This window comes from Accipiter gentilis, chromosome 34, assembly GCF_929443795.1.
Source record: "Accipiter gentilis chromosome 34, bAccGen1.1, whole genome shotgun sequence".
Classification (NCBI taxonomy): domain Eukaryota; kingdom Metazoa; phylum Chordata; class Aves; order Accipitriformes; family Accipitridae; genus Astur; species Astur gentilis.
In genome coordinates this window covers 6,886,528-6,899,646 of record NC_064913.1, presented here as the reverse complement: position 1 = coordinate 6,899,646, position 13,119 = coordinate 6,886,528, and the positions used below count along the sequence as shown (strand labels likewise).

The 13,119-nt window shown below is 37.2% G+C and overlaps 1 protein-coding gene across 5 annotated transcripts in view; it reads left to right on the top strand.

Annotated features, from left to right (window-relative positions):
- Positions 1–13,119, top strand: part of PPP1R12A (protein phosphatase 1 regulatory subunit 12A) — a 127,231-nt gene that overhangs the window by 98,195 nt on the left and 15,917 nt on the right. For all 5 annotated transcript variants that reach the window (XM_049792442.1, XM_049792443.1, XM_049792441.1 and 2 more), the window contains 6 exons: positions 2,066–2,156; positions 4,008–4,205; positions 4,383–4,551; positions 7,714–7,832; positions 8,519–8,584; positions 12,716–12,732. In XM_049792442.1, the coding sequence (XP_049648399.1) occupies positions 2,066–2,156; positions 4,008–4,205; positions 4,383–4,551; positions 7,714–7,832; positions 8,519–8,584; positions 12,716–12,732 (660 nt within the window). The remainder of the gene's footprint in view (positions 1–2,065; positions 2,157–4,007; positions 4,206–4,382; positions 4,552–7,713; positions 7,833–8,518; positions 8,585–12,715; positions 12,733–13,119) is intronic.

The window sequence follows — 13,119 nt, the reverse complement described above, 5'->3', positions numbered from 1 at the left end:
AATATTTTCTTAAGAAATAAGTTGGTTAATACGTGTTTATGGACTGAAAGTGTGTATTTAGAAAGTATGTTTGAAATAGTATTTCAAAGAATATTTGAAAAGTAAAGACTTTCTAAGCTACGTTTAGTAATGAAGCATGTAATGGTGCCTCCTTTTGGAATAGCTGAAGAAGCTATATTCTTTATCTAAATGTTTAGGATTGGTTTAGAGAAACCGGGAAGAGAATGGCAAACTTTAAATCTTTGTATCATGAATAATACTGCGTAGGTCACCAGGGTGGCATACACAGGGGATACTAGGGAAGGGCACGTACTACTCGGACAGTAGCTGTAGCGTGTGCCTGGCAAGTTGAGAGTTTTCATTTTCCTTCAGTGAGGCTTAAAGTATTTCAGATTTATTGGAGGGTAGGTGTATGTACACCAGTTACTAAAGAGCACGTTATATGGACTAATTTGTAGCAATTTTCTAGCCCTAAAAATTACACCTGCTCTGCAATCAGTACCTCCTAGGCAGGTAATATTTCAGGTCATGTTAGCTAAAGCAGCTAACAGGCACCCATTTCCTAATAAAGATAGGGCCTAGGGTTCTAGGAAAATGGAAAGTCTTTCAAAAATGCTGTTTGCAAGAGAACAGGATAGGGAAATCAAATTAATATAGTGGGAGATTTTGAAGATGCGTCGTAAGATAGGAGATGTTTCTACATTTGCAAGCATAGCAGCTAATTAGAAATATTTTCCTGCTTGGGGGTAATTCGTTTAACAGAGAAAGAACATGGGCAGTAATCCATAAGTCTGTGTAAATGAAGTTTATTTTTAAAACTTAGAGTTGTTCTAGAACTGTTTTTGGTATGTGCTAAGGCTAACAAATATATAATCAGGTGACCAAAGAACTGCTCTTTCCATAGGTAAATGATTTAAGCGTTAATAGGTGATGGCTTTTAAAACATAACCACTAGCCAATTATTGAATCATTAGCCAGTTATTCTTAACGAATGACATTTAAAAACATAGACAATCAGAAAATATTACAGAATCTGACTCTACTGTTTTTAATGTAGCTAATTTTAGGGTATAAAGAAGCACAGAGAGGTTTTGTGTTTTAAGCAACCTTTTCGCAACCTTCTGATTTTGCTTTTTCAAGATTTTCTAATTTTTAGCTAATCTAAGGGGTTTTTTAAAATGTTAAATTATAACAGCATTCTCAGAATATTGTGTAATAGAAAATCAATAAATACATTCCAAACTTTTAAGTTCTTTAATGATGGTTTTACATATGTACATATATATACGTGTTGCGTACTTACAAAATAGATACATTTATGTATGTATATGTATCTCTTTTTTTGTTGTTGTTTTTTTGCCCCAGTTACCTGGATTGGAGAATTTCTTTAAAGAGTTCAGACCTTGTACGTCTACTCTAGTAGCCTTTTGGCTTTGGTTTCAATTACCTGATTATTCTACAGGATTTTTGTGGGTTTCATAAGGATTTATTTTTAAGTACAGTTTTTTCAAAGGGAGTTGGATTACTCAAAGCATGGATGATTCATGTGAAAATACAGTAACCACCTCCCCATGGATTTTTAATCTCTGGTACAATAGATGGTATAATCAGCTTTTCTGCATTAGCAGTACACTTAGCTTTTTTTCTAAAAGCCTACAAGTTATGTTAAAAGTTGATACACACACACACACACACACACACACACACAAATTTTATGTATAAATGTGTAACTGGCTGAATCTCTGAGGTCTTCTATCCCTATGTTATAGACTAGTGAAATACCAAAAAAAGCTTAATTTATATTTAGAGAAAATGGGAAAAAAATTTAAATTAAGTAGGAAAACACTGTATTTTAATTGAGTTCTAAAGCCGCTATCTGGATGAACAGATCATTATGATATGGATGAAATGTCTACAATGTAATCAGTCTTATACAGTTAAAGATTTTCTTCTAATTGCTTTGGTTTTCAATCATACTGTGCTGTGGGATTTTTTTTCTCTGGCCATTTAATATATTTGTACAAAAATTATCGTTTGCCAATTTTGTTTGTAATTAACTCTTTAGATCATACCTCACTCCAGTACGGGATGAAGAGTCAGAGTCCCAAAGAAAAGCTAGATCCAGGCAAGCAAGACAGTCTAGAAGATCTACGCAGGTATAGTTTTATTAAAACTTCTACATTTATGGAAACATACCCATGTAGCTCTCTGAGTACAGTGAAGTTTTAATTTCCCAGTAAAGCTCCAAATAAACTGGTGGGTCTTCCTGGTATAAAACAACTTGTACCTGATGAAATAAAGCTTCTTTTTTTTTTTCCCTTTCTTCCCTGAAAGCTTTAGGACCCTTCATTGTGTACTGAAAGTTGCTTTTTCTAATCACTGAAGAGTGACTTAATACAAATTTGAAAGCACAGACTCATCCACTGAAAGGAAATTTTTGATTGCATTATGGTAAAATGGCTTACTCAAGTAATTGTATCTGATGTTATGTAGATGTTTAAATCTAAGACTTTTGAATTCTTCAAGAACTAACAGCTCTACGCTTCTGGCTGAAGACTTAATACTTGAGAAATAGGCATAGCGTACTATATTTACTTCCATTTCTATGTCTTTTTCTGTGCATGGACTATTGAAGATAATGTGATTGAGCTGACCAACATTTAGCTAATAAGATCCATGGCATAGAAAAAAAATAGACGCAACCTAGTTTCTGTGGGCACAGAAGAGTATTAAGGAAGAGTTTTTTGTTAGTTGCTAATAATCTAGAATCTAACTGCATGTCTCCTTTCAGCATTTCTCTCTTAGTTTGCATACCGATATATTTGGTGGTTCTTCCCAATTTCTGTCAGAACTACCTCATACTGAATTGCAACCAGTGCAGTCCTAACCTAGGGAAGGATGTGACAGTACCAAAATAGGTTATCTCTAAGTGGTACTTGAACACTCTTTGGGCACTGGAGCAATTTCCAACCACTATCCTCCGGAGTGCGTCTACCCATCTCTTCCCGTGTCTGCTGAAAACTGAGAATAATCAGCAAATAGTTCCTTGATAAAACAGCACAAAGAAATAAGGCCAAGTCTACATCTACGTTGTTTACTGATGTTACTGTCAAATCTTTGCAGTTTTAAACACCTCAAATATTTCTGGTTATTGAGAGATCCACACTGCTTGATACAACTCTATGTTACTGGAGTTCTTTTTTACCTCTTGATACTAATTCAGAGCCCTGAGAGATGGTCAACTACAGACCAATTGTTGTTGAATCTTTACAGTGAAGAAGCTACCAGGAATTACTGTATTAAAACATTATCAACACAAAAGCAATTAAATAACTGATAAGCTGCAAAGTTGGCTTTGAAGAATTGGTTACAAAACGTTTTGAGCAGTATCTCAGTAAGATGTATCAGCTGAAAAGTGCAGCAGAGAAAAGCTGTCTTCAAAAAATTGTTTGCTTTCTGAGCTTATTTCAAAACTAGTTTTTGGTGTCAGAATAACAAGGAAATAAGAAATGAGTTGCAACTTTCTCCGGTGCTGTCAATGCCGTTTTTTATGTGTTGTTGATCTGAAAATCCAGTTGCAGTGAGTGAATTTGTAAAGTATCAACATTTCTGTAAATTTTATAAGTATTGTATTTTTAGTGTTCCCTCAAAAATATTAAGTATGCTTACGATGATATTGGAAAGACCTAGGGGGTTCTTAAATGATTTCTGTATGATTTTCTACGTGATCTGTATACAGTAGTTCAACTAAAAATTGTGTTGCTGGAGAATCTGTGCTAGATCACGTTACAGCAAACACTTGCCACTAATCAGAGAGGGATGTTTGGTTCCAAGATTCGAGAGAAAAGCTTATAGGTAGAATATCTAGGTAAAATTTATTTCTTCATAGATAGAATTAATTTTCTTAAGCTGAATTTTATCTTTAAAATAGGTGTTTACATAATACGATCATCTACATTAATATGAGTGATATACAAAACGTTGTTTTCTGGCTGCTGTTTTCACAGGGTGTAACGCTGACAGATCTTCAAGAAGCTGAAAAAACTATAGGAAGAAGTCGTCCCACGCGAACCAGAGAACAGGAAAATGAAGAAAAAGAAAAAGAAGAGAAAGAAAAGCAAGACAAAGAAAAACAAGAAGAAAAGAAAGAATCTGAAACTAAAGATGATGATTATAGACAAAGATATTCCCGAACTGTTGAAGAGGTATTTTCATGATGGGTCTCTTTAGGTAGATAAATTATACGAATCTTAACTCCACCTATATTATTTTAATTTTGGTACTACTCTAAGAATTATTTATATATTTAAATGTTTTAATATCCTGTGTTTTATATTTGTTTAATGTTGGTAAATTAATTTTGACATTTTTCTGCTGAATAGCCGTATCATCGCTATAGACCAACTTCAACTTCAACTTCTTCATCATCCACCTCTTCACTCTCCACCTCCACTAGCTCTCTTTCAACTTCAAGTCAACTAAACAGACCAAACAGCCTTATAGGTATAACTTCTGCCTATTCTCGGAGTGGAACAAAGGAAAGTGAGAGAGGTAGGAGTACTGTTTGTGAAGGGTTTTTTTTTGTTTGTTTGTTTGTTTGAGTTGACAAAAGGCAGCTTCTGTTTCTAAAGGTGGTTCAAAATGGGGTGCGATACATAAGACCACCTTGGACGTATCTTACTCCCATCTTCTGTAAGATATTCCAAAACTTGCACGTAGAGAGGAAAAAAAGGTTTTCTGTACTTGGTGTTTTGCAGCCATTTAGCATGTGAATCTGTGTTTTTCATCGGTGGGTCATAGAAGTATCAAATATGCTGCCATCAGTATCCACATAATGCTTTCATGTCTCCTTTAACACAGCAACTGTAATAAAATACTACAGGTATTGAGGAGGAATTTTACTGGATGAAATAATTGCTAAATTAGTGGGGTTTTGTTTCAGTCCTTCCACCCTGAGGGATTGGAAGGATGCTTTAATGCTTTAAGGACCTCTCAGGGTTTCATGAGCAGCTGAAAACAAAGGGAAGGGGATATTCCAGTGGTAGCTCAGAACATTTAATGGAACCGTAACTCTAAATACTTAACTCGTTTATGTAATTGTAAGCTGAGGATCAGATGCGTGATTCAGAGGTCAGAAAAAAGCTTTTCTCTGATGTCACAGAGTTTTTGCCCTCATTTCAACTGTGAATCACTTGCTGTAATTCGCAGAGATGTTGTGCCTGACTAGTAGCCTGTTATGATGGGTTGACCCTGGCTGAACACCAGGTGCCCACCAAAGCCGTTCTATCACTCCCCCATCCTCAGCTGGACAGGGGAGAGAGAAAATTATAACAAAAGCTTGCGGGTCGAGATAAGGACAGGAGAGATCATTCGCTAATTACCATCACAGGCAAAACAGACTCAATTTGGGAAAGTTAACTCAATTTATTACAAATCAACCAGAGCAAGGTAATGAGAAATAAAACGAAATCTCAGAACACCTTCCCACCACCCTTCCCTTCTTCCCGGGCACAACTTCACTCCCGGATTTCACCACCAAGCCCCCAGCGGCACAGGGGGACAGGATGGGGTTTATGGTCATCAGACGTTATTTTCTGCCGCTTCACCTCCTCAGGACGAGGGCTCATCACACTCTTCCCCTGCTCCAGCGTGGGGTCCCACCCACGGGAGACAGTCTTCCACGAACTCCTCCAACGTGGGCCATTCCCACGGGCTGCAGTTCTTCACGAACTGCTCCAGCATGGGTCCATTCCACGGTGTGCAGTCCTTCAGGAGCACACTGCTCCAGCGTGAGTCCCCCACGGGGTCACAAGTCCTGCCAGAAAACCTGCTCCGTGGGCTCCTCTCTCCACAGATCCGCAGGTCCTGCCAGGAACCTGCTCCAGTACGGGGTCACAGCCTCCTTCAGGAACCCACCTGCTCCGGCGTGGGGTCCTGCACGGGCTGCAGGTGGAGATCTGCTGCACCGTGGACCTCCCTGGGCTGCAGGGGGACAGCCTGCCTCACCAGGGTCTTCACCACGGGCTGCAGGGGAATCTTCGCTCCGGCGCCTGGAGCATCTCCTCCCCCTCCTTCTTCACTGACCTTGGTGTCCGCAGGCTTGTTTCTCTTACATGTTCTCACTCCTCACTCCGGCGGCCGTTTCTCTCCGTCCCAACTTTTTTTTCCTTCTTAAAAATGTTATCACGGAGGCGTTACCACTATCACTGATGGGCTCGGCCTTGGCCGGCGGCGGGTCCGTCTTAGAGCCGGCTGGTATGGGCTCGCTCTCTCTCGAACACAGGGGAAGGTTCCAGCAGCTTCTTACAGAAGCCACCCCTGTAACCAGCCCCCTACCAAAACCTTGCCACGCAAAACCAATACACCTGTCAAAGGAGGAGACTGTTGACACAGCGTGTGATCTCCTGTTCTCTGTCGGAGGCATGCCACAGTTGATTTGGGAGAAATACTTTAATTCAAGTTACTGATCAGTAACTTGAATAGAATTACTGATTGAAATTGATAATTTTGTTATACGGCGGATCAGATTAAATGATCCATTGATCAAACCTTCATGAACTATATAGCAGTATTGCCATATTCCCTAGATTGGTATTTTCTGAGGAAGTTATTGGGGCTAAGCTTCAGGGATATGCTTTCTTGTTTTTTTTCCCCTCTGTCCTAACATGAACTGAAATTTAGATTAAGATTCTTCAGGAATGCATGCAGGTTTTTTTTCAAATTATGACTTTAGGAGGAAAAATACATTACCATCTGAAAACCCAGAGGTAAAATCATAATTTATTTAATTAGGAAAGGTATATGTTCACCATGTATATTTGTATTTTGTTCTTTTCTGTTTAATTCTTGCTTCACACTAAAATGGTTATTTACCTCTGAAGACTAGTGATGGTAAAGTTATTAGTGATGCTTGTATCTGAACTCAAATCTGTGGTTTCATTCTTTAATAAAAGAACTTCAGACTGAATAGACTGCATGATAATAGGTAAATAACTTTGGTTTGGGCAAGTTTTTTGGTTTGGTTTTTTTTTTTTTTTTTTGGTACAGATTACTTGTAAAGACATAGGGGAACAAACACAGTCCTGAGGTATTCTGTCAGTTTTGAACTGCGATTGCATTTCTTTTAAAGAAAAAGGAGGTCCATAATACAGTATTAATCTAATCTAGGAGATTCCACTTTATTCTTCCTTAGAGCAAAAATGGAGAGGACTGTGATGAAAAGGGGGACTCTAAGGAAGAATTAACAGACTTATAAAGGTTTTGGGTTTTTTTAATATCAAATTCTTGATGTAAGCAAAAAAACCTTGTTTGATGAAGAATTATCTTCTCTTATTTTCTACTTTCATACCTCTACTGACACAGATGTTTGAATTATTATGTGACAGTTTTGAAAATTGAATCTTAAGTTCAATTTGTAGCGTACTATTGTTACATTGTAACGTTTTGTTTAGGTGGCTGAGATGGAATTAGTATTTTGCAGTTGCTGTTCAAGAATTGGAACAATATTTACAGTATTTTAGAACTATATTCTGAGGAATATATATTACAGCAAACCCTGTATGTGGCAAGAAGCTCTTTAGTGAATTTATTTCAGGTAAAAAAAGTAATTGTAAGCATTTTAAAGACTGACAATTATTTCAGAAAATTTTCAGAAAATTTTCAGAAAATTAGATTGTGTCATATTTAAATGAATAAGCAAGTTGTTATTAACAGAAGGGGGCAAAAAAGAGGAAGAAAAGGAAGAAGATAAGTCACAGCCTAAGTCTATAAGGGAAAGGCGACGACCAAGAGAAAAACGACGATCTACAGGAGTTTCTTTTTGGACTCAAGATGTAAGTGAACGACTGCTACTGTTGATTTATTAGCTTGTAGCAATATGGGATGTGTATAGTGTATTCTTCAAACAGAGAATAGTTTAGAGTAATACAGTATATAACTAACTGTTCTGGAAAAACTGATGCTTGTTCAAGTTACGTATTCTCTGTTTTGAAGCTTTCAGGAGCAAAATCAAAATGAAGTCTAAGTTATGTTGATAATGCTAAAAAGAATTCTAGAATACTGTAATAACCATAATAGGAATTAATCATAATCTAAGGAAAAAAGTAATAATTGAACAATTCTTTTCTATTGCATGCATACCAAAGCTATAAGAATGAGACTCATTATCTGGCACATTACAAGCAGCCATGTACTTAAAACTGAAAGAACTGTTGTCAGATTATAAGGGTTATAGTTGATGTTTCAGCTGATTCCCTTTTCTTTGTCATGGGATCAATATGTAATTTTGTAAAAGCAAGATTTTCATGTGCCAAATGCAAAGTTCTGTTTTCTTTCCTTCTGGTACTGAAAAAGTGTACTTGTTTGAGAATTTTAATCATATATTCTATATATTCTCTATACATTTTAGTTAGGTATAATTCTACTGCTCTTAGCTTTCATATTAAAAATCTAGAATGCCTTAAAATCTCAGTAAGCTTTCAACAGTTTAATTATTTTTCCTCTCCCACCTCTTCACCAGAGTGATGAAAATGAACAGGAACACCAGTCCGATTCAGAAGAAGGAACAAATAAGAAAGAAACTCAGGTAATTTAAAAAAGATAATTAGCTTATTAACTTTCTCACAGATAAGTTTTGATCATAAAATTTCTGTTGCAGTTGGATTCAGTTAAAAGAGTATATATGGTAGAGTTCTTACAAATGCTTTCTGATTCATAATTTGTGGCTGTGGTTCAGTGCCATTTCCTTTGCAGGCTTTAATAACAATTTTTAACATATTAACAATGGCCAAACCTGATGTTTTTCTCTTCCATTCTGATTATGTAGAATTAGCATCCAGAAAATGTAAGTGAAATTTCTGACACATAGGTCAGGGACATGTTGCGGCAAATTCCTGGAGGGAGCTTTCAGTTTCTACATTGCAAAAATCTTTGTTCCATCTGCTCTGTTATTTTCAGATAAGTGATGTCCAGTGACTTATGCACACTAATTAGAACATTTTAAAATTAAACCCAGTGCTGTCAATAATGTAATTAACAAATAATATGAGAAGTTAATATAAGGAAGCATAGAAAGTTGAAGAGCACAATGTGCCTCATTTCTCCACTGAAGAAAATGGATTTCTGAGCATCCTAATTCGGTATTATTAGTCTTGTTAAAAAGTCAGTGGAAAACAGTATAATAGGCTTGATTTGATGGAAAAATCCTTATAAACTGAATGGGGTGTGACAATGGGATGAAGAGGGGTTAAAAGGGAAGTAGTAACTTAAGCCGTACTATAAAATGGTATAGCAGAATGTATTTATTTTGACCTAAACCCTGGAGTAACACACTACAGAAACAGGTTCATTACTGAGGAATGAAACTCAAGTGATGTTTCTCTCCTTTTTGTAAAAGCTTCCGTTACACATTCTTTAAATACTTTACTAAAGAGATTAATTCTGTGCCATTTTGTTTTGCTGTATTTTTTATTTCTGTGTCACGTTAACATAAATGCATAGCCCTGTTTCCTTTCCTCCCACTGTATCGTTAACAGTGTTATTTTTATTTTTTAAATACCTAAAGAAGTTGCACTTGCCTTTTTGCTAAATCTACTTTCACTTTGACACAAATCTTGCATGCTTTATTGTAGAAATTCATTTTTTGCTCATAAATCCTTTTCAGTTCTAGGAAGAGAAAAGGAAAGAGAGGAATAAATTAGAATTACAATGAAAGACATTCAGAAAATAGTTATGCTTTTTCAATTCTGCTGTTTATTTCATGTACTGCTATTCAGAAGACAGAAGCTTTGGAAATACTGAAATTCTCTGTTACTCCCTTATGTGGTGCTGCTGCTGGGTTTTTTTTGCTTGGTGAAACTACAAGTGAGAGGTAGAAGATGATAACTATAACCTTCCAAAGGCTTTGGTGGTAACTCAAGAATTTAAACTAGAGAGAGGAGGTCAAGAACAAGCCTTGCACATGGATGCATGTTACAAAGAAAATCAAAGGACCTTAGACAAAATAATTTCTAGCCTGAAATATTTGAGGACCCAGAAAAAATATGTTCTTATTCATCTCAGATGAATAATTAAATGGACTGAAATTTTATTTTAGCCAGATATCAGATATGTGACTTGTGAAAGGTGAAAACTAGCAATATTAGGATAATAAATGTCATTAGGTCTTCTAATTCTGTGGGAGTAAACATGAGAAACTGGCATTAATAGTGTCGCTTAAATGCTGTACTCAGATTTTGTTTCTCAGTTTCACTGCTGTGGCAGTTTTACAGAAACACTCATTTATAACTGTACAGAAAATTCCACCTGACTTTGATATTTTATTTCCATTACCAGTAACTATCCCAACCTCACTGAAATGTGATGTGCCTCTCTAGGAGCTTAGTGTACATTTTCAAATACAGTTTCTTTTAGGGGCACCCTTTTGGTCTGTATAGACTGGTGGCATAGGTTTAGAAGTAAGTAGTATTTCAGGTTGCGTAGATAAGGATACGTATGTTTTAATTTTGCGTTACTGCTTGCGTGCTGCCAGTGGAACTGTGTGTGGCTGCTCGGTTCTGCGACTGAACGAAGAACATCCATCTGGAGTGATTTGGATGCACGGGGATATCTGGGTTGGCATCATTTCTTCTCAAGCGTTATGCAAGTTTGTAGACTTACACCTTTTCACAGTTTTTTTGGTCAAATGTCAAAAACTGTGACTGAGCTGAGCTGACAGAAATTGAGGGGGAAAATAAAGAAAGAAAACAGCTAAGGCTGTGCTAAAAAAAAACAAACCCCAAACCCAAACGTGGTTTGTGAGAAGTGAGAGGAGCAAGAAGAGGCATGTGCTTGAGAAATGTGCTGCTCCTTTAGTGGGGTGTGGAGGCTGGATGGTGCTTGAGCAGCAGGAGCAGGGCTTCACGGCTCTCGGGGGACGGAAAACGCTGGTGTACACTTTTTTGGAGATCACGGAGTCCCTGTCCGGCTTCTCAGGTTCCCAGCCTCAGCCAGGAGAACAGGAATGGGCTGCGCCTGTGCTTTCCTGCCTCTAGTAATTAGTGCTCTCTTACCTCACCAGTTCATTTGTTGTACCCCTGTGTAGCTGCAAAATTTTGTTTCTAAGATGGTCTGTGTGTGACTTAATAACCTGCCTTTCCGTTCGGGAAGCTGTAGTGCAGCAGGGGAATGCAGATCTGGGGGGTTTTCACGTTCCCACGGCACCATGGGGAGTCCACTAGAAGCAAAGAAAAACAGCCTTTAGAAAGCGTATTTGTTAAGAAATAATGTAGGAATGGTTTACTTCCTTGTGGTGGCTGTCCTAGATTGTAGGTAAAGGTTAAAAGGACCAGCTTAGCATCTTTCTGCATATGGCATTCCTTCAAGGTAAAAAGAGAAAACCTAAAGTCTTTATGGACAAAACTTCCTTTGTTTTGTTGAGGTGAGAAGGAAGCGGTGGAAAAGGGATTTTCTTAGGTTGTTGATTACATGGTGGAATTCTGTAATCTCACACTGATCTTACTTAAGTATACAATAACGTAAGATAAGACTAATACTTACCTGGAAGTTAATCTTGTTGTGGCCAGTAGCTTAAAAACTATCCACATATAGGTGTGTGCCACCGAACTGTGACATTTTCTACAGAATCTCTTAAGTTCTTAGCGTTATTCATGCTCTTGACAGAAAATAACAATGTTTTAGTAGGAGTGGTTAGGCTACAGCACGTACTTTTGATATCCTATGCATAATAAATGCACTTCAAGGCGTCAAAGGGGAAACTGAGTGTATTGTGGAGAATGTGGCTCTTTTCCTCTATGCACGTTGAAAAAATACAGTTTCCTTCTAAAGAAGGAAACCAAACCACCCCACCCCCTAAAAAACCCACCTAAGGGGAAGGCTTCAGCCACTGCTAGGTGAATAACCTTGGAGGATGTCCAGGTGGTGATGCATCAGTAGAGTTTCCTGACTGAAATGTCTTCACTCAAGATTGTTATTATAATTGGAATAAATGATGAATCTGTATTGACCGCCCAGAGGGGAAGAAGGTTTGTATGACTGATGTAATGCTTAGAGGGCACTCCCTCACTCTTAAGTCATCACTTCTAATTAAATTTCGCTTCTCAAGTAAAGTGAGTGAACTTTGTGCCTGTGGATTCACGTGGAATTAATGAATGAATGAAAGTAATATAAACCATGAAATTATGTCATTTAAATTAAGTCTAATAAGTACTTCCTTATGTTGTTGGTATAGTAGCTTGTTTCCCATCGAGCTATGTTGAAATTATGATCTTGTGGCTTGGTTTATATTATTATCTTGAGCTGAAGTCATTATTATGTTGACCTTTCAAAACATTGCTAATGTTAGAGAAGAAGAAGAAGGAATAGAGAATTGAGGGAACACAGTTCTGATGCCTTTGATAACAGGCAGGCAAATTGCAGAAGGCACCGACTGCTGAAATGACTCCAATGTTTAGGACAGTCCAGACTTAGAGTGTAATGTTAATGTCCTTCTAAATCATATTTTGGCAAGTACATTCTAGCACATATTTCTTTTCGGTTCCAGACATAACAGAATTGAAGCTTGACAATGTTCAGATAATACATGCTGTTGGATAACATGTGCATTTAACATAACTAACTGTTTAGCTATAGTTATTCACAGACTGTTATATATTTTACTTAATTGAATTATTGACTTGATCTATTCTTTTTCTCTCTTTTTTACCCCTTCCCACCTCAGAGTGATAGCCTTTCAAGGTATGTATAATTTAAACAAATTAATTTAAGATCATTACACTTTTTGTTCACTTATTCTCGTTTTAAGTTCTTTATGTAAAAATTCACTTTAACCCCAGCAGTCAGCTGGGTTGAGCTTTAAAAGGCATTAATGATATTTGACATTTGTATGAAAGACAGTTGTAAAGCTACAGTACTGAATGGTTTTTTCCACGTGTGGGCGGGATACTGCATTCTGGGGAATATATTGGACTCTGTATTTGTAGTGCACTGAAGGCAGGCTGGGCATTTTGTAGAACACAGTGGATACAGTACCATTCCCTACAAATCTTTCAGGATGAAGTCAGCTTTTACAAAAAAGACAAGAGGTTCTTGTTGTCCCTCTTTTAGAATACCCTTCTGAAAATT